The following is a 20,562-nucleotide window of genomic DNA, read 5'->3' on the forward strand; positions in this document are numbered from 1 at the left end:
GTTTTTTTTTTTTTTGTTTTGTTTTCTTGTAACCATCACAAAGCTGTGCTGTGTCTAATGCTAACCTTAAGGGCATGCACCTGCTGTGCCATTACTGGAGGGAAGAATTGCTTAGCAGCACAGCCAGCTTCCCAGTCACTGGAAGATGGAAAATTTCTTACTGCCGGGGATTTTTTTTTTCTGAGTTGATGGTATGCAGCCTTCCACACTGCCCTGTCTCTGTTATCAGGTAGAGTCATAGACCCATGAAGTAGTATCATCCTCATGTCCTAATACTGCAGCAAGATCTGCACTTCAGCCAGTGATGATCTAGCATCTTGATGTCTCCTGCCTCATTTCAGGCAGCTGGGATGACAGAAGGTGAACTTTTCTATTCTCTACCTGCTGGCCGACTCTTCTTCTGCACTTAGCAGAAGTAGAAGAGGAGGTTAGAAAATAGCGTCAATTGTACAAACACAGCTGGATCCCTTGACTTCAGCGCTGCCTGTCATCCAAAAGGAAGCTTATTGTATCACACTCATGTCAGGCTTAGGCAACGTCCAGCTACGTAATAGATGCAGATGGATAAAATATTATGATTGTCATCGCTTCTTTTTTCCTCGTGTTGTCATGGATCAGCATTCTGTTTCTCCTTTTGGGATACAAACTGAATTTGACTGTTAGACTCGATATGCTTGGGCTCGAGATTCCCAGTTCATGTGCTAAGCCTGACCTGGGGAAACCCTTTGCTGGAATGCCTTTTGTCTCATTTCAGTAGAGAAGTAAACTCAGGAAAATATGAGCATTCATTACCAGTCATTTAATGTTCTGTGGTTCTCTGTTCCAACATGGTTTCTCCATGGAGAAAATCGGCGCCTTTTTTTTTTTTTTTTTTTTGTATCTATTAATGCATCTGCATGTTGACTCATTAGTGTGTCAGGGTTTAACAGAACAACTGAGGGCTGAATGGCTCTGACCCTTTGGTCAAGTATGAAGCAACTTTATATGTCCTAAGCGTAGTGTTGTCTGAAAGCTCAGGCAGAGGTGATGGCGGGACTGGGATAGTGCTGAGACTTTTGTTCACAGGTTCCTAATTCAGATTCACTTGGCTGCCAATGTGAAATGGGATTTTCAGGATGGGACCTGGTGGACAAGTGTCTCCGAAAGCAAACTTTAAAACTGGTATCAACTGGGCCTTTGTTGTCAGTTTCAACAGAGAAGCCAAGGATCTGATATTGCAGAGTACTGAACTCTTCTTCCTGGAAAGAATCCTTTCTTATAAGGGTTGAAGCTTATTTATAAGGTAGTGCTGAGGAGCTCCCTGGATAATGCCCCGTCCCTGGAAACGTTCAAGGCTGGGTTGGATGAGGCTCTGAGCAACCTGATCTGGTTGGAGATGTGGCTGCTCCTTGTAGGGGGGTTGGACTGGGTGGGCTTTGAAGGTCCCTTCCAACCCTAATGATTCTATGATTCTATCCCTGCTAACATTTTAAGTGTTCTGCATAAAAATAGAGGATTTAAAGTTAGGTCTTGACAGACATGATGCAGCTTCATGTAGGGGTATCCAGAAAAGGTTAAGCAAGGTACTTCAGCTTGTCTGGGATGCTATGTTCATGTGGCTGTACTGAGATTGGCAATGAGTATCTGTACACATCGTTGTGTTGTGTTCGTGCAGACACACCAGTCTCCAGAGCCAGGGCAGGACTTCTGATCAAACCCATTAACTTTTATGAACCAGAGTTTCACGTGGAGATTTAATGAATATTAGAAATAGGGAGTTTCTTCATGTGGAACATAACTTCCCTTCATTAATCTCTCTTTCCTTCTGAGACTTTACTATCTTTATGTGAGAGCTTTTGGTGAAAAAAAATTAGACGAATCTGAACCCAATCTGAGAGTGTGAAATAATCCAGTGTCATTCCAAGAAATCTTTGGAACAACTTTAAAAATAACACTTGACAAGGAAATGTTGGTTATGGTTTCCTGTTTGTACCAATCTTTTTCCTAATTTCAGGATGTGCAACCCACAAATAGTTCATTTAGTTGAGTGTCTTTGTTTGTGCTCCAGCCAAGACCTGTATTCCTTTCATCTAGGCCTGCAGAACAGCAGAGGTGCTTTGGAGCACCGAACCACGCACAATGCCATTTGACTTGCATGAAAAGACTTTAGATTGTTGCAAGTCCCTGGTTTCATGATGCTTCCAGGGTGTTCAGCAGTTGTGAGTGTGGTAATAAGGTTTAAGTGCCACGTATGTTTACAACAGTTGTTTGGCTCAGCAGCATCTGCATTTTAAACTAAGCCTTCCTTGAATCTCTTGAGTCCAAAAAAATAGCTTGGTAGCTTAGCTAGTACAACAAGATGTGATCCTACAGTTAGTCCTCTCTGGCTGCTGCCTTTTGCTTATCTAAGGTCCTGTGAATGTCAGCAGCGGGTACAGAGATTCACCTCTGTGGAATATTTTACAGATGCAATCTGTGGAACAATTTACAAAATGAATTTACAAATACCATTCCTTGAGGAGGAAAATACAAGCAAACCTTGTAGGATTGCCACAGTAGGAGAACTAAGGTGCACGGTGAAAGTCAGGTTTCAGAGTAGATTTTTGGCAGGTTTTTCTGAGCTCTCTGTGGGAAGGTAAAAGGCTATGTTTTAATGCTGATTTTTAAAAGACGCTTTGTAATGTAGCATGTGTTTATTTTGTTATGCTTCCCTCTCTGATGAAAGTACAGAGACGTGCTGTTTTTTTTCCTGTCCTTCATCCTCTGCTCTATACTATATGGCTAAGCAATATTTTCTTTTCTGTATCTCTTTCTATTGCATTAAAAATTTGAGGAAGGCTTTTTAAATGCCAGCCCTTAGATATATAGTGTGTTGTTTCTTCTCTTGAAAGAAAGAAAAATCGTCATGTCTGGCCATCTTGTCTGGAAAATTAGGTTAAAGCAGCAATGTTGTCTACGATCAATTCGGTGCTCCATCAGAGTTAAGTAGAATACATGGAAAAGACGCATTCATAACAAAAAAAAAAGAGATGCTGATAGCATCACTATTCTGCAATCAGTACAATAAGCGCAGTCCTGGTACCCCAGGGAGAATCCTTCAGGAGCTTGAAATAGCCTAGTCAGTAGAGACAGAATCAGCCTCTCGGTTTGAGCATATAGGATTTGAATTCCCGATGAGGTGCAGACTGTGGTGTTTATTACTTGCAAGAACAACTCAATGTATAATAATAACTTTCAGTTCAGAATTCCCAGGAGAAATGCTAAGGCATCTAATAAATCAGCTGGCACTCTAAAAACAAGTGTTAATGCTACCTGACTTGTATTAAACATCTGATGTTCCAGCTCTTCTACAAAACTCCTAGGCAATACAAAAATAATTTCCTATGTAGAAAATGTAAGGGTTTAGTCTTTAAGAAGTTTAATGTTATAGCCAAATAGAGATAGCATTTCAAGCAGAGGGAAGCTGTGTGAGCTCAAATATTTTATCTTGTACTCTCATTTCGAGTATGGAAATAGCATGTTTCTAAATACTTGAGATTTGGGACCTGTTTTTTTTTGTAAAGCAGTGATTCTTGCTGCATATTTGGATGTCTTAACTTGGACACATGCTTTTCCGTGAACAGACATACCATTTGTGAACTTCTCTATTCTTTTTCTTAGTTGGCAATGGATATCAAATGCTTTTATCTAGGAAATGCATGACCTTTTATACTGTTTCTTTTGCTCGATTGGTAATATGTTCTCTTTCCCTTGCCAAAGATAAGGCCACAAACCCATTTAACAGGCAGGAAGACTGGGAATACATCATCGGATTCTGTGACCAAATCAACAAAGAACTTGAAGGGTGGGTGTCCCAAATTGCTCTGGAATTAATAAATTAACATTTGCAGTTTAAAATATGTAACTTGAGCATCAAACTTTTGTGTTTTCTAACTGATATTGCAAGATCTGGCTACAAAAGAAACAAGATGCTGCAAAGTGTGGTTTCCCTTTTGTGAAGGGTAGCATGACTTACACACAGACTGAGCACTAGGAAAATGGGAATTCTGAATCTGCCTCTAATGTCAGCTTCTGCAGCTGCAGGGTTCTCATCTAGCCAAAGTTATTCTGTTTACCAGTCTGTAAAATGGAGTTATAACTCTTAGTGCCTGGCGGGGCTTCATGTCTCTAAAATCTTTAGAAGTCTTAACTGAGGAAACCTCCAGGGTCACACACAGCATTCCTGTGAGTTAAGGAAGAAGTGTTTTCTTCTGGAAAAAAAAAGGAAACTAATGCAAGAGAAATGAAGCTATTTCTGGGGCTGAGGACCGTACTGGGAGTTGTTTGGCCTCTTCTAAGAAGGAATCGAATCTGGAATTGCTAGCTCACACTACCAGCTCTTGTTTGCTTTTGTATATGCAAACACCCAGGCTTACGAAGATGCCCTGAGCATTTCTTGTTAGCCTTTGTGCACTGATAGAATTGATGAAAAGTACTAATTGACATTTCCTTTTAATTATATGAAAGGCATCTCGTTTAAACAGTAGAATTTGTGAAAGTCTGAAAAATCCTGCAGTGCATTCTTCTGCTTTGTTTGTAATGGGCATCATCTGCTTTGTTTCAGGCCACAGATAGCTGTGAGACTTCTGGCTCATAAAATCCAGTCACCACAGGAATGGGAGGCAGTCCAAGCCTTGACAGTAGGTAGTCCTTACCTCTTCTCTTAAATCCACTTATATATCATCTGTGCGGAGTATAAGGGGGCACAGTGTGCCTGAAGATGGGAGATTCGTGCATGTGTTGCAGAGTAGGAGTTCGTATCTCACTGGCATGGGTCCTTCAGTTCCACTGCCAGCAGAACACAGGTATGCTGTTATTGAAGAGTTTTAGTGTTATTTGCAGCCCCTGTTTTTGTTACTTGAATGCAGGTGCTGGAAGCTTGTATGAAGAATTGTGGGAGAAGATTTCATAATGAAGTAGGGAAGTTTCGCTTTTTAAACGAGTTAATAAAAGTTGTGTCTCCAAAGGTTAGTCCCTGAGCCTTAGGGCTGTATTTACTTTTTGTCTGGCCTCTGTAAGCTACAGGCAATATCCAAAATGTTTGCAGTGCATTGCATTTGTTAGCCTATATTCAAGAGCCTTTCTTAGCTCGGGGGGGGGGGTTGTGCTTTGCTTACTATTTTTCTCAGTAAGTTTAACTTATTTACCATCAGTATATAGTCTCTGTACTCTTCTAAAGCTTGGTCTGTTTTTCAACAAAACAAACAAAACCCCGGCATCAGTGGAGACAAGGTGTGATGCAGAGGTTAAAACAAGAGACTTGGGAACACACCATTGAGTTCTGATCCTCACTGCTGCTGACTTGCTGTGTAAAGCGTGCCTGGCTAAGTCCCTCAACATTCATGATAAGTTTAATGTAGCAAAAAAATAGAGGCCACCCATGGCACGGTTGATGCGGGAAAGTATTCCCAGATTCTTTCCGATAAGACAGAGGAGGGGGTGGTTATCTGTATTGCTGTAGTTTTTAAATAGCAAAATCCTGAAACCAACAGAATAGCTACTTTTTCTTTTGTTAAGGATGATCACAAAGCTTCTCTTCACTGTTGTTTCAAATATATCAGAGGAACATTTTTTTCCTCTTAATAAGATGTATCTTCGATCATCTTGAACTTGGATTATACACCTTTTAATGTACGTCACTGACCTTTTATTCTCTGGATTTGAGGTTTATTTTTAAAAAGAAATGAAGAACATGGAGAATTTACATCTTTTTTTCCACTCTTAGTACCTGGGAGACCGAGTCTCGGAGAAGGTGAAGACCAAAGTCATTGAATTGCTGTATAGCTGGACAGTGGCATTGCCAGAAGAATCCAAAATCAAGGATGCCTACTACATGCTGAAGCGACAAGGTAGGAAGTCAGCTGCTTGTTCATGCATTCTCTCCAGCCTGTGCTTTAAGCAGGAGTGTCACAAAATATACAGCTTCTAATTACATGGGGTCAAGGCAAGCTCTGAGGGGAGATAGAACAAGGAAGAAATTCCCTGGAAAGCTTTATGTTATGTTTAAATGCCTTGAACTGGTCGAGTTGGCTTTTTCTTACTAGATTAATTAAACACCGTGCAAATACTTTGTGTATTTTGTTTTGCAGGGTGTTTCTTGAGTTTTTCTGGAACTAGTTGTTAAATGATTTGAACAAGCCTAATTTAAAGTGAAATAAGAGCCCTCATGTAGCCTTTTGTCGTCTTTTAACTAGATCACTTTACAATTGTGCCTGTAGTTCAACTGATACAAATTTCTTGTGTAGTCACAGTGAAAAAAGCTCAGCTGAGAACCATGCAGCTTCAACACAAGAAAAACTGGTTCCAGGAAAGCTCTTGAGGAAGAGCACAAATCAAAGGATTAGACAATGGAACAAGCAGGGAGCTTATCTCTTTCTCACCACTCATGGTTAGGAGTCTGCTCATCACCCCATTTTGCATTGCACTCTGCTTTCCTGCTCAGCTCATTTGTACAAACAAATGTCATGCCCTTGGGTTTGCACAAAGCTGAGTTGTCTGAGACTTTGCTTAGTGGTTCAACAGCTAATGTGAAAGGCAGATAAACAAATGGTGGAGAGCTATTGATTATACTGAGCTATCAGAGGAGCAGTGCTGGGGTTTTTGCCTTTATCAAAGAAAACTTTATTTTTCCAGCTAGCATGCTTAGTGATTTTGATCCTATATTGTTCATTAGAGCAGTGTGCTAGTAGCAATGGACAGATTGGCTGTGCGTTTGCTTTGATAGCAGCCTGTGAATAACTGGGTGCACTGCCTGGTGTGACTGCGTATGGAAACCCACAAGGGTTCAATTTCTGCTTTCAGGGATCGTTATGTTTGATCCTGTGATTCCTGCAGACAGAACCCTGATTCCTTCTCCACCACCTCGTCCCAAAAACCCTGTGTTTGATGATGAGGAGAAATCCAAGGTATAGTGAAGATTTGTATTGTAATCACAATTACTCCATGCACATTTAGAATAAGAATGTAAAGTATACTAAGTATGCTAATTCGGCTTTTATTTTTGGGGTGCTGGTGTGTACTTTCACAGAACTCATGGCTTTGTCCGCCTCCCTAACCTGAAGGTCCAGTTAAGGCCTTGTCTGTGTTACCGTTATGAGATTATTCCTGGTTAAAGTGCCATCCTGCTGTAGTACTGGAAGGTAGAGAAAGTTTCACACACAGGACCAAAAATGATGTATGGGAGGAATAGTTATCTAGTGTCAGAAGTCTCTGAGATTTCACAGTATATGTCCTGCGAAAGCAATAATGCAGCAAGTCACATAAAGTAATAAACCATAAATTACTCCTGCTGAAGTCATTGTAACTATGAAAGCAGCATAAGCTTTGTAATAGTTGGCTGTATCTCTTTTCCCTTGAATTGTTCACTTAGATTCCTTTTACTGCTTCACTTTGCCAAAAGGTCTTTTTGTTTCCTGAATATCTTCTTCTCATCTTACAGCTTCTAGCCAAACTGCTGAAAAGCAAAAACCCAGATGATTTACAAGAGGCTAACAAGCTTATAAAATCCATGGTAAAAGAGGTAAGAAGTTCCTGTACTATTGATCTTAGTCAGTCTGTTTTGCAGGTTTTAAGCAATTTGATTCCAAAATGGTGGAGAGCTTTAGGATCATGTGAATGGCAGCACCTGGGTTTTTGAGGTTATGCGAACATTGTGTTAGTACATTCCTTAGTTAAGTTCTGGGGACAGAATAAGACTGACCGTCTTTGACATCCAACCTTTTATTATTTTTTGAAGCCTCTAACACTGTTAACTTGCATGTAGTCCCCACGGTTAGTGGCATAAGGGGGTGCCGTCTGATGAGTTAGTAGGGGTCTGTGTGATATGAACGTGTTGTAATTTTGACTCTAGCTTACAACTGGGAGATGTTTTTATCACAAAAATGTTTACAGTTGCTGTCTCTGGTGGAGGATAGGACAAGAAGGGGCAAGGATTGAATGCCCCTTGTTGTAACTAACTACTCAAGTTAATTACATAAGTTATATGATCACATAATTACAAAAATCATAGTTTTGGGGCTTTAAAATGTAATTAAATAAAATCTCATTACTCAAGATGGTATTTCATATCAGGGTTTGGTGGGAGCATCGCAATACTACCCCTAGATACTGAGGACTGAGTCGTTGGACTGGATCTTCTCACAAGCAGGCTTCATGGAAACACTGTCCTGTTTGTAGAGCTGTGATGCATCCACCCATAGCAGTCATTAGAAACTCTGGAGTCCATTCACTGTGTTCCTGGGGAAAAACAAAAAAGGATAGCTTTTAGACTGAAGAGGATGTATAGGTTACTGAAATGTTTTCATGTAAGCTTTTCTTGTCCCCAGGGCAGACTCTCCTACATCTTTAGTTGGAATCTCAAGTCAGAGATGGATGGAGATTTTCTGCCAGAGACTTCTTGTTGTTCCTAGTAAATGTTTTGCTTCAAACACTTCATAAAATGTCATGAAGTGACAAAAAAAAAATCTGAAAAGGTCAGAAAGGAACTTTTGGGAACTTTTTTATTTTTAGTGGTGTAATTACACATTAAAGTCTGTTTAATGAGACTGGAAATAGGGAGGTTTATATAATTTCAGAATGGTGGTGAAAAAATAACTAAATAAGCAAAGCTTCACATGAATTGAGATTTTTTTTTTTTCCTAGCTTAACCTTAAGTAGATGTTACTTAACATTATTTACAGATAATAACTGCTGTTGTGATACTGTGGACCTCTACAAGGAAACTAATTTCTTATGTCTGTCTTTTACGTCCTGAAGGATGAGGCTCGGATTCAAAAAGTGACAAAACGCGTGCACACACTGGAGGAAGTAAATAACAATGTGAAGCTGCTGAATGAGATGTTGATTCATTATAGTAAAGAGGACTCATCAGAGGCTGACAGGGAGCTCATGAAGGTAGGCCTGAACTGTTCCTTCTTCCTAGAAAACCTGCAGTCAGTACTTTCTTCTTACAGACTTGAGCTTTGCAGAGAGTTACAACAGTGCAGTAAAATGGAGAGCAACGGCGACAAACAAGAGCAGTCTTGGAAACAACAGGAAAGAAAACAGCTGTGTTTTTAACACCTTTCACCAAAAGACTGAGTGCCTTACAAGGACAGTGGGTAATAGCTCAGTTTTGCACGTGCTTTTGAAATGAGGTACAGCTGTCCTCCAACAATGCAGTGTGGAAGAATCAAGAAGTTGCAGTTTGTAATTCTTCCTCCTGTTAGGACACACTGATTGCAGGTAAAAATTGTCCTTCACAGCATTGTGGATGGATAAACAATAGGCTGGATGGGACAGAAAATATGTGCTCCCCTCCAAATGAAGAGTTTTAGCTAGTGTTAAAAGGTTGGTAGAACATCAAGAAGGTAAAAAATCAAAACAGGCACTAGGGATGGTTGGATAGGCCCACAGCCTTGACAAGTTATACTTCATCTAATTTAAAAAGTTAAACCTACTTGTGTTTAACAGCAAGCTCCTGAAGTGATGGTAGAAAGCTTAATAAATTGGTTAGTTTCTGTGAAACATTTCCTTCTTGCCACCTTTCTTCTATGTGGTTGGAGACTCTGAGTAGAAGTTGGAGCACAATTGAATCATAATTGTTGAAGTACAATTCTGCTCTTCCTTGGGCTTTTGCAGAACTACTGGAATACAAGGAACAAACATCTCTTCTGGGCTAGAGGTGGCCATAAGTGCTCATGTGTGAGGGAGGACTGAGAGGTGTTGTGTTGAAAATGCAGATTGTGTTTAGAATCCCAGGCTAACATAGTGCTTCACAGCTCTGTTGATGGGGCAGGGACAGGGGATTTTGGTTGTCCAGACACACTGGCATGTTCAGCACAGGGAGAGTGGTTTCTCTATTCTGGACTTTACAGTGCGTTCCTGGGGAGTCATTCTGTGCCTGACTGGTATAGTTGACAGTGGCTCCTGGCTGACAAAACCCTTTGTCCTAATCTGTCTTCCTAGGAACTCTATGAAAGGTGTGAAACCAAAAGACGGACATTATTCAAGCTGGCCAGTGAGACAGAGGATAACGACAGCAGTTTGGGTAAAGGAAGCTACACTTCTTTTTTCAATTGCTCTGGTAACCCTTGACTGTGCAAGGGTTCAGCAAGGGAATGGCTGCTGTAAAGATGCCTCTTCACTGTGGATGTACTTCGCTTTGAGCAAGCAGATAAAAGGCAAGATCCTTGCCTCTTTATGCTTATTTAAATTCAGGCAAAGACTTGACAGTAGAGTTGGTGGTTAGGGAGGCTGGGGGCAGTAATAGGGGGACGGCTGCTGCTTTGGAATGGGAAGGGAGTTGCTGTGGGGAACAAAGCCTTGGACTCATTGTTTCATTGTTACTATGGTGTGCATGGATCTAGGAATGTCAGAGTATTGCTTAGAGAAGTATGGCAAAGTCAGAGTATCGGAGCTCTTAGCCAAATAATTGTGTTTTTTCTTGCTGATTATTTAGTTGGTAACAGTATTCTCAGCATTAATGGGAGCAGAGTTACTAAAGTCTTCGAGGTCATTTTTGTCTCTCTTGCATGTAGGGGATATTCTGCAGGCCAGTGACAATTTATCCCGTGTAATAAATTCCTATAAAAAAATAATAGAGGGGCAAGTGATCAATGGTGAAGTGGACCTTCCTGTGATGCCTGTAGTGGAAGGTGAGTTTTTGGGAAGCCAACTGTTTAATTTTGAATCCTGCAGTTCTAAGTCTTTTGGACAGGGTTTCTAGTTAATTGTGGTGAAGTAGGCTATTGGTGGTTCTTGTGGCCAACAGTTTGTGAATCAGAGAGGGACAAATCTGCTCCTAAGCCATAGATAAACAGTTCTGGACATGAGCAACAGTGCTTTAGCCTTGCATTTTCCGTTGCTCATTCCGTATTATTGAAACTTTCGATAACATCAGTAGCAAACCTGCATCTGAACAGTTTGTGTGGCTGGAAGTTCTCATACTTTTCCTCTCCACATTTGTACTGTTTCTTAATGGTGTGTAAGAAGAATAAAACTTTATCAAAAGGACAAGAGCAGGAGCCAGGCCAGGGATCCTGAATTTGCCAGCAATTCTGTTTGTGAATTTAGGCCAGTTACCCCCTTTACACTTCAGCTTCACCATTGAAAGCTCTGGACATGTGTGTGGCAGAATTACCATTTGGGAGTCACTTAAACATTTCTGCATGGAAAGCAGCAGAGAAATGCATAAAGCTGCAGTCCCATGTTGGGACCAGACTGTCCTAAATATGAAGGGAATTCTAGATCCAGACAGTATGTATTTTCCTCAGCTCTCTAGCTCTCTGGTAGCCTTTGTTTTATTCTAATTCTGTAGGATGTCCCAAAGCCTCATCTGTTTCCAGCATCCCTGGAAACATTCAAGGCCAGACTGAATGGGTCTCTGAGCAACCTGATCTGGTTGGAGATGTCCCTGCTCCTTGCAAGGGGAGTTGGACTAGATGACTTTTAAAGGTCCCTTCCAACCCAGACTATTCTATGATTTTAAGAAGACTACAGATTATGTGACAAGAAGCACTGGGGAAGGAGCAGTGCTTGGAACAGATGTTGCTTTTCAGATAGAAATTTCCTAAGTGTCTGGGTTGATTTAAGTAGCTTGTGGGCAGGAAATAGCTAGGTGGAAAGCATGTGGGCTTTCTGTTATGAAGAGCCATAAGCCATGATTAAATGAGGATCTGTGTTACTTAAACCATCTCTGACAATTTATTCTGTACATTGGGTTTGCTGTGAGCCTTTTGCCTTCTTCCTAGTAGTGCTCTTCTGTCTGCTGCAGGGAGTAACTCCACAAGTAATCTCAACACCCTCATTGACCTTGCTGGACTGGACCTCACTAGCACCCCACCACCTCCAATGCCACTCACCACCCTAACGCCAGCCCCCACAGTAGCCCCAGCGGAAATCCCCATTCTCCCACCTCCTCCCCAGACATTCGCGCAGTTGCGGAGTGGTTCCTGTAGCCAAGTGGAAGCTGCACTCACTCAGCAGAACAGCACGGCCAACTCCCTCTGCTTACTGGATGAGGAGCTTCTGTGCTTAGGTAAGACACTGAGGGGCCCAGAAAATGGCTATTCAGTCCATGCCTAACAAAAACTGCTTTCTTCCTTCAGTGTGAGGGCTGATTGTCCATGCTTAAAAAGAGCATGAGATGCCCTTGGTTTCTAGGGACAAAGACATGTCATATCCCTTTTCCAAGGGACACTCGCTTGCATCATCCTTCATATAAGACCCAGTCAGTGAGTCGGTATTAAAAACTCTTTTTCCCAGAGTGGACTCTACGTGAAATAATAGTCCAGTGTAACTGCAGTCTGATCTCTGTAGGTGCTTGGACATGCAGGCTGCAGTTTGGTACGGATTTCACCCTGACTTTGCGGCTGTGCTGAAGAGCAAGGTCCCTTAGAGGGGTTGCATATAGAACCTGCAGAATGCCTGCCTGTGGAACCCAGATGTGAACAGCAGGAGACACTGCAAATCAGGCAGGGTTAGAAGAGCTGGGTGCAGGGGGTGACTGTCAGCCACTGGTGCTGTTAGTCTCTTTCCCTCATCATAGACTTGCCGCCCTTTCATCAGGTTCTTGGGCTCTGGCAGAGCTGGATCAAGTAGTTTGGTACTGAAGCAATTGCCAAGGGATGACACCTAACTAATTTCCTTCTCCAGTTACCTACTTGTTTTTCCTTTCAGGCCTGAATGATCCAGCCCCTACAGCAGTGAAGGAGACCTCAGAAAACAACCAGTGGAGCATGTTTGAGGTACAAAGGAGGGAAGGGGGGAAGGGGACAGAGAGGTTGTCATTATGGGGGGGGGTCTCAGGACACACTCTGTCACCTTGGAGAAACCTGTGATCACAAATGTAGGCAGAGGGGCAGCTGTTCCTGATGGGAATTCTGGCCTAGCCAAAAAATCTGGGAAAGCTGTGTCTAGACAAAGTAGATATCCCTGAACTTGGCTTTCGTAGAATCATAGAATGGTTAGGGTTGGAAGGGACCTTCAAAGGTCATCTAGTCCAACCCCCCTGCACGGAACAGGGACATCCCTGACTAGATCAGGTTGCTCAGAGCCCCAGCCAACCTGGCCTTGAACGTTTCCAGGGATGGGGCATCCACCACCTCTCTGGGCAGCCTGGGCCAGTGTTCCACCACCCTCAGCGTAAAAAATTTCTTCCTAATATCTAATCTAAATCTACCTCCCTCTATTATGAAACTGTTACCCCTCATCCTGTCACAACAGGCCCTACTGAAGAGTCTCTCCCCATCTTTCCTGTAGCCCCCTTGAGGTACTGGAAGAGCACTATAAGGTCTCCCTGGAGCCTCCTCTTCTCCAGGCTGAACAGCCCCAACTCTCTCAGCCTGGCCTCACAGGAGAGGTGCCTCAGCTCTCTTGTCATCTTCGTGGCCTCCTCTGGACCCTCTCCAACAGCTCCATATCCTTCTGATGTTGGGGGCTCCAGAGCTGGACACAGCGCTGCAGGTGGGGTCTCACCAGAGTGGAGCAGAGGGGCAGAATCACCTCCCTCTACCTGCTGCCACGCTCCTTTTGATGCAGCCCAGGATGCGGTTGGCCTTCTGGGCCGCGAGGGCGCATTGCCTGCTCATGTTGAGCTTCTCATCCACCAGCACTCCCAAGTCCTTCTCCTCAGGGCTGCTCTCAATCCATTACCCGCCCAGCCTGGATTTGTGCCTGGGATTGCCATGACCCAGGTGCAGGACCTTGCACTTGGCCTGGTTGAAATTCATGAGGTTGGCATGGGCCCACCTCTCCAGCCTGTCAAGGTCCCTCTGGATGCCATCCCTCCCCTCCAGCGTGTTGACGGCACCACACAACTTGGTGTCATCGGCGAACTTGCTGAGGGTGCACTCTATCCCACTGTCCATGTCGCCGACAAAGATGTTGAACAGGGCCGGGCCCAACACGGACCCCTCAGGGACGCCACTTGTCACCAGTCTCCACTTGGACGTTGAGCCGCCACCACTCTCTGAGTGCGGCCATCCAACGAACTCCTTATCCACCGAGTGCTCTGTCCATCAAACCCACGTCTCTCCGGTTTAGAGAGAAGGATGTCATGTGGGACAGTGTCAAAAGTTTTGCACAAGTCCAGGTAGATGATATTCATTGCTCGTCCCTTGTCCACCGATGCTGTCAGCGCATCACAGGTGGCCACCAAATTGGTCAGGCATGATCTGCCCTTGGTGAAGCCATGTTGGCTGTCACCAACCACCTCCTTGCTCTCCACGTGCCTTAGCATGGTTTTCAATCTCCTTTCTCAGTTTCCAATCTGTTCCCCATAATGTTAGCACTTCCTTTGCTTAAATTACAGATCAGATGTAGTCCTGACATAGGCTGCAGACTTTGCTGCTTGCCACCTAGCACCTATTTTTGTGGTAAATCTATCTCCCTCTGTAACTGTGCCGTCTTTACAACAGAGGATAGCAGTGAGTTAGAGCATCTACTTGTCCTCTCTTTCAGAATGACCAGTTGAACCTGGATTTCTTTAATCCGAAGATGGTGACTGTTGCTTGCAACCCTCCAGGGAACCCTCTTCTCCATCACACATCACAGACCACATGTGGAACATCAGTGACGCTGCCCTCTGCTTTCACAGCCTCTCAGACTGCTCCCAGCATCCCAGCACCATTTGTATTCTCTGCAGGACCGGCTGCCCCTGCAGGGCCTCCTAAGACTATTCCAGCTGCTCCTGGGTACTTCAGCTCATCTGTGGGGAACAGTATGTCACATAAGATGGATGCGTTGGGACAGCTCCTTGAAGAAGCCAAAGGGTAACTAAAAGTCCTGGATTATGTTTTGTCATTGTAGTTAGAAAGCCAAGCTTGCTGCAGCGTCAGGTTCAGACACAGACTTTCAACTCTCTGGTTTGGTAGAAAGTGTGACTGGGATTTTTCTTCTCAGAGGAGAAGTTTACAAACTAATACAAAGGCCCTACCTCTGGAAGGGAAAGGCAGGTGCTATTGCATAGAGCACAACAGCTGTACTGTTGCCTGATGCAAATGCACGGTGTAAGTTGAACAGGCTGCTAAGGTCTGGAGGACTTTGTCCATCGTAGCCTTGCCCACCTTTGCAAAGGTGGGACTCTGCTTGCTTCTTGACTTAGAAGTGATGCCTAACCATACTGCCACAGCTTTCCTTGTAGCTCTTCTTACATGAGACCATGCTGAGTCACAGACTCCAGTCTGGCTGCAGGCTGCTGCTTTGTCCTCATGATCTGCTGTTACCTCTGGGTTTGTGGTGAAACACTTGCTTCACTTTCAGCTTAATTTCCCATGTTTTTTCTGTCCCTTGCAGGACTGCCACCCAAGGCATGGCGACACCCTCAGTGTTCCCTGGGGTTACTTTGCCAACAACCGTCACCTCTGCCCCATTAGCAGCACCCACAGGGCTGCTAGCCACTGCCCCTGGAGCTCCTCCAGTTCCTTTCACAGGCAGCTGCACTGCTGGCTCAGGAAGTCCTTGCTTCCAGCCGGTATTATTCCAGCAGCAAGGCAGTCCCATGAAAGCACCTGAAATTTCTTTGGCCAATGTCCATGTTCCCTTGGAATCCATTAAACCCAGTAAGTATCTCCAGGTTTTTCACCTTTCTTGGAACATTTTTTTAAAAGCAAAGTTTCTTGACAAAGCTTATGAAGTAGAGAGAAAGAATGAGATGTTCCAGCCGGACAGTCAGATTGCCTAGTGCTGCTACAGATTGTCTTCTGCAGTGTAGACCTGCCTTCCTCTCCCCTTCTCTCCTGTGGTAGGCAGTGCTCTCCCAGTGACAGCATATGACAAGAATGGCTTCCGGATCCTCTTGCACTTTGCCAGGGAGTGCCCACCAGGAAGGTCAGATGTGCTAGTTGTGGTAGTCTCAATGCTGAACACAGCACCGCTTCCTGTGAAGAACATTGTGCTGCAGGCTGCTGTGCCGAAGGTAGGAATGTGTGGCTTAGACGCGGTGACATGGAACTGTGCATTCGGGAAGGCTTGTGTGTGTGAGCTTCGGGACTTGTGACCACCTGGTTCTACCTTTCTATAGAATGTGCTCTGCCTGTTTCCAAAACATAAAGGTGGTTGTCAAAAACACTGAACAGGATAAGTCAAGAACTGCAGGTGGTTAGTGTTCTATTTTAACAGGCATCCTAGATATGACAATACGTTCCATTCTAGTCTTACTGTACCTAGATAATTTTGGATGGCCAGCTTTGTGTTTTGAAAACTGGTCCAGTCTTGGCTATGCTCTGCCTACTGTTGTGAAAGTGTTTGCGTTAAAACCTCTGACAAAAGATCACTCAGGTAGGAAGGTGCTGTTGGTGTTCACCTGACCAGTGCTTTTACTCTGGGCTGATTTGTCAGTCTACCTGTTCCTATCATGTTGCGCAAGCAGGGCTGGCTGTTGTTTCCTCATCCTCACATGTGGATTGATTCTCTTTAGTTTTGATGTGTGCTGTTACCTCCCCAGCCTGTGTATGCATCTTCCATTGTCCCCAAGGTAGGAGATAATCCCCGAGGTTCTGCTTTCTTTTTCATTTGCAGTCCATGAAGGTGAAGTTACAACCACCCTCTGGTACAGAGCTGTCTCCATTCAATCCCATCCAGCCACCTGCTGCCATCACCCAAGTCATGCTTCTGGCAAATCCTGCGAAGGTGAGAGGGGTAGTGGGATTCATCCTGTCCTCATGAGACAGATTTGATGTAAGCTGAATTCTGCAGACGGGATGAACCAAACATTTGAGCAGATAAAGCTGTTTGTTCCTAACATGTCCACCAGAGGTGGTTATTGCATAGCATTGGTGTTTCAGTTCAGGGCTAGAGGAAGGCTGTGCATAGTCTCTTCTCCAACAGACTTTGTCAGCAAGGAAAGGCATACAAAGGACCTGTTTGTTTCTCCCAGCAAAAGAGCAACAGTTATATAAGGTTCAGCTTTAAAGTTTAGCAATCAGAGTTGTATCAGGAGCTTGTCTGACTCCCCTGTGCACTCGAAGTGCCTGGCTTTGGTGATAATTAGATTGATGTCAAATTAGCTGGTACTGTAGAAACACTTTTGCTGTGTTGAGGCAATAGCCTGACAGACTTGAACCAACAGAGAAATGTCAGATCGTTCTGTTCTATTATTCTTTGAGGAGGTACCTGTGACCAGTGAAACAACGTGGTTAACGCTTTCTTTTCTGAGTAGCTGTTTTTCCTTGCTGTAGTTACTCCTTTAAGTAGCCTGCTTCATAAAGGTCAAAGCTGTGTGCTGAAGTAGTTTCTAATTATTTGACGAATCTAGATGTTACTACTTGAGAATTACAGCAAGAGAGTCCTTAAAGTATCAGCTGTAAGCTTTGACATCCAAAAGGATAAATGTCAGAGGAGTTTGGTGGATTGTTGAAAAGCTTTTGTGAGGTACATGGAGATCCTCTCATTGAAGGACTGGTTCCATCTCCTGATTAGTGTTTTACTGGGAATTTTGTGGAGCAGGAATTGCTCTATCTTCCTCCACATGATGAGGAATTTAATTTTGAAAGTGTTGACCTATTTCAGCAGCGTTCTTCAGGCTCACTGGAGAGCAGCTGAGCAATGGATGTTGACCACGTATGTGCAAGCTGTTATCACAGGTCATTCCTGCTTTTCTCCTACTCTTCTATGCTAAACAATAAAGCTGTTGTGGTATAAAAACTGTAAGGTGAATAACTCAGGTTTGCTAAATAGCTGAACTACTTCATGAACTTACCTTGTCCCTCTTCCCCCTGCTATATGCAACAGAAATCTCTGCTCTCTGTAGAGCTGTAACAGTGAGGTGCTTTGTTCAGCTCTTCTCATGTTGCTCTTGGGTTTTGTCTTTCCTGCAGGAGAAAGTGAGACTGAGATACAGACTGACCTTCACACTGGGAGACCAGCCCAGCACAGAGGTTGGTGAAGTGGATCAGTTTCCCCCGGTAGAGCAGTGGGGGAATCTATGACCTTAGGACACTGCCAGAGACTCTGTGACAGGACCAGGAAAGGATCCCACAGGACTGGAATGAATGTGACGTGAGGAGGGACACACATGCTATCCACTGGTGATGTTCAGCTTTGTTTACATGTCCTGACCACTCTGCTTGTAGCTTTAGTCCAGAATGTTTTGCCCCACATTGAAGGGGTCCTGGGACATTTATGCCAAGCATGAACTGAGTGGGAACCAATAACAGGCAGTGCTGGCTGCTTTTATCTTGACCTCTGGGTGAATCTGGTTCTCTCTGCCACTCCATTAAACTTGAAGTTACTGTATTTTGAGGGGAGACCTGTCAGCAGAAGGGTATTTAGTTGGCTTGTTCCTGTACTGCTGTCCAGAGATACCTACAGGCTGGTGGGGTAATGATGCCACCATGAGCTTCCTCAGTGCAGAGCCCTTACATGTGCCCTCCCTCTGGCTTTTACCTCCTCAGTGCCAGACCAGACCCGCTAAGCATGTTGAGCAATAATGCTGGCTCTGTGAGGGAATGCTTATTTTTTACACTGAAATGGCACTTAGCTCCCTTCCTCCCCTTCTGCTGCTTTGTTCCTAATGGTCACTGTAAGCAGAGTCTTGCTCTGTGTTGCTTGACACTGCTGTATCTTCAGTTGTTCTATTTATTTTATACTGCTAGCTGCCTCCCTGCTTAATCCACTTTTGGCAGCTGGGGCTGAGTTTTGTCTGTAACTGGTTGCACTGGTTATTTTTCTGCCTTCGTTGTATTCCACAGTGTGGGGAAAAGAGAAGTGTGTAGTGAGGAGGTAAATGGGCCTGGAAAGGAGTGGTCAGTGTTGGTAGAGGACAGCACCTGGAGGGCAGAAATGTCTTTACAATCACTAATCAGGTGCAGTGACTGAATCCAGGGATAAGGAGAGATGCCTCTTGCGTCCCCTCATGTAGGCAGTATTATTATTGTAGATGAATACTGTGTTTTACTGAGACGAGTACAATGAAATATGAGATGTAAATAATAGAGCTATAGGAGATCTAAATAGAAACAAGCAGACAGTGAAAGGAAAGAAGGCTCCACTGGGTTGTGATGATGCATGTGCTGGGTTTAATGCCCTGTTTTATTTGTTCCCTGTGTTAAGTGGCAATTGTCTCCTCAAGGGGGAAAGCAGTTTTGCTGAACCATCAGCATTCGGCACTAACGGGGCAAACGAGCTGACCCCTTTAGCTAGTCTCACAGAAACTAGGCTTAAATCACCAAAACTTGGTTTCAGCAGTCCCCTCCTCCCTCTCGATATCCAGTCTCAAGCAGTGCCTCAACTAGGTTTGAGACAGATTTTTAAATTAATGGGGTTTTTTTAACATCCATTGACAAATGCACAGATAGGGCAGGTCCCTGGACAATAAGCTCAGCATTTCTAGCAGTGCTGTCAAGCAACAGCTCTTACCAAATTTACGAGTGGGAGCAATCAGCTACAGCACTGAGAAAATCAGTACACAGGAGGAGACCCCTGCCTGTTGTAGGAAGAGAACTCCAGAGGAGAACATGCTGCTGGAATTACTAGTGACTGTAAAACCCATCACTGCAAATGCAGCTTGGACTTATTTGTAGTTGAGTTTTCTTTACTGTGTGGCAAAGTAAAAACCACTGGAGGTGAAAAACTCAGCAGATTTGAAGGCCTGAGGTCCCCATCAGCGGCACTGGGCTGTTGTAGAAGGCCCTGAAGGTGCAATCAAAGCTTGGCCAAGGAGCTCGTTGTAAACGCCTGGTCTGAAGCTCATGAAGACCCCAGCCTTGTCAGCTTCCTGACATAGAAGGCAGGCAAGAGGGATGGGTATATTGTTTGGATCCTTAGAGGAAGGGGTTTTAAATTGAAGGATAAGGGACAAGGAGAATTCTTTCTGCCTCAGACACTTTCTTGCCAGCACTTTAGACACAGTAGGCATGGGGGTAGTGCTGAGGTCCTTGTAGCGTGTCCTGAGGAAGCAGGTTTCACTGCTTTAGATGCCTACATGTGAATCTCACTGTGACTTTGAGGAAGTCAGAAGGGCACAAGTGCTTTCTGCAGAACGGCTTTGTTCTCAGTGTTAACGGCAGCGTGCAGCCCGCACTGTACAGCCAAATGGAAAGATGCTGTGGTCTTGCTGCGTGGAAATGCGTTGTTAAAAGCTTTGGAAATTAAACAGTGAATGTTCCTTGTCTGTAGGGTGAGGCTCCCACTTCATACCAAACAGCGATAACTGTATATACATCTCAAATGCATTTGTTCTGCTGCATGTTAAATAAATAGTTTTCCCTACTTTGCTCTGTGGATAGCCCTTACTGATGACTGCTCGTGGAGTACAGTGCTGTTTCTGGAAATCCTAGAAGTCAACCCATCCTCTCAAGACCATCCAAACTAAGCAAAATCAGAGAAGCTGCTGTTTTGTAAAACCCCAAGGGTTTAAAAGAGGGGCACTTTTCAGTCTTAGGTGTTAGAGGAAAAGCAACTGAAAAAGCCAAGGTAGTGCTGCCCTTGGTAATGAAGTTTACTTTACCAGGGGAAGGTTGCCAGGCCAAGTTGGAACAAGCAACATGAACACTTTGATGCAGCTCCTTTTTGAACGTTACAGTTACTTTTTTTTTTTTTATTTAAAGTTATGTTTATGGAAGGCAA

General features: G+C 43.9%; 1 protein-coding gene across 7 annotated transcripts in view; it reads left to right on the plus strand.

Moving 5' to 3' along the window:
- The window catches only part of GGA3 (golgi associated, gamma adaptin ear containing, ARF binding protein 3), a 33,040-nt gene that overhangs the window by 2,001 nt on the left and 10,477 nt on the right, over positions 1 to 20,562 (plus strand). For 2 of the 7 annotated variants that reach the window (XM_086762382.1, XM_086762381.1), the window contains exons 1-16: positions 3,514 to 3,823; positions 4,583 to 4,658; positions 4,887 to 4,985; positions 5,744 to 5,867; positions 6,820 to 6,923; positions 7,457 to 7,537; positions 8,773 to 8,910; positions 9,964 to 10,045; positions 10,536 to 10,652; positions 11,771 to 12,034; positions 12,676 to 12,743; positions 14,458 to 14,768; positions 15,292 to 15,557; positions 15,744 to 15,913; positions 16,516 to 16,626; positions 17,814 to 17,873. In XM_086762382.1, coding sequence (XP_086618508.1) covers positions 3,657 to 3,823; positions 4,583 to 4,658; positions 4,887 to 4,985; positions 5,744 to 5,867; positions 6,820 to 6,923; positions 7,457 to 7,537; positions 8,773 to 8,910; positions 9,964 to 10,045; positions 10,536 to 10,652; positions 11,771 to 12,034; positions 12,676 to 12,743; positions 14,458 to 14,768; positions 15,292 to 15,557; positions 15,744 to 15,913; positions 16,516 to 16,626; positions 17,814 to 17,873 — 2,238 coding nt within the window. In that variant the 5' untranslated portion in view covers positions 3,514 to 3,656. Of the gene's footprint in view, positions 1 to 3,512; positions 3,824 to 4,582; positions 4,659 to 4,886; positions 4,986 to 5,743; positions 5,868 to 6,819; positions 6,924 to 7,456; positions 7,538 to 8,772; positions 8,911 to 9,963; positions 10,046 to 10,535; positions 10,653 to 11,770; positions 12,035 to 12,675; positions 12,744 to 14,457; positions 14,769 to 15,291; positions 15,558 to 15,743; positions 15,914 to 16,515; positions 16,627 to 17,813; positions 20,206 to 20,562 lie in introns of those variants that run through there. The other 5 variants (XM_086762385.1, XM_086762380.1, XM_086762384.1 and 2 more) reach the window with 5 other exon arrangements.

This window comes from Chlamydotis macqueenii, chromosome 18 (genome assembly GCF_036417535.1).
Source record: "Chlamydotis macqueenii isolate bChlMac1 chromosome 18, bChlMac1.mat, whole genome shotgun sequence".
Taxonomy (NCBI): domain Eukaryota; kingdom Metazoa; phylum Chordata; class Aves; order Otidiformes; family Otididae; genus Chlamydotis; species Chlamydotis macqueenii.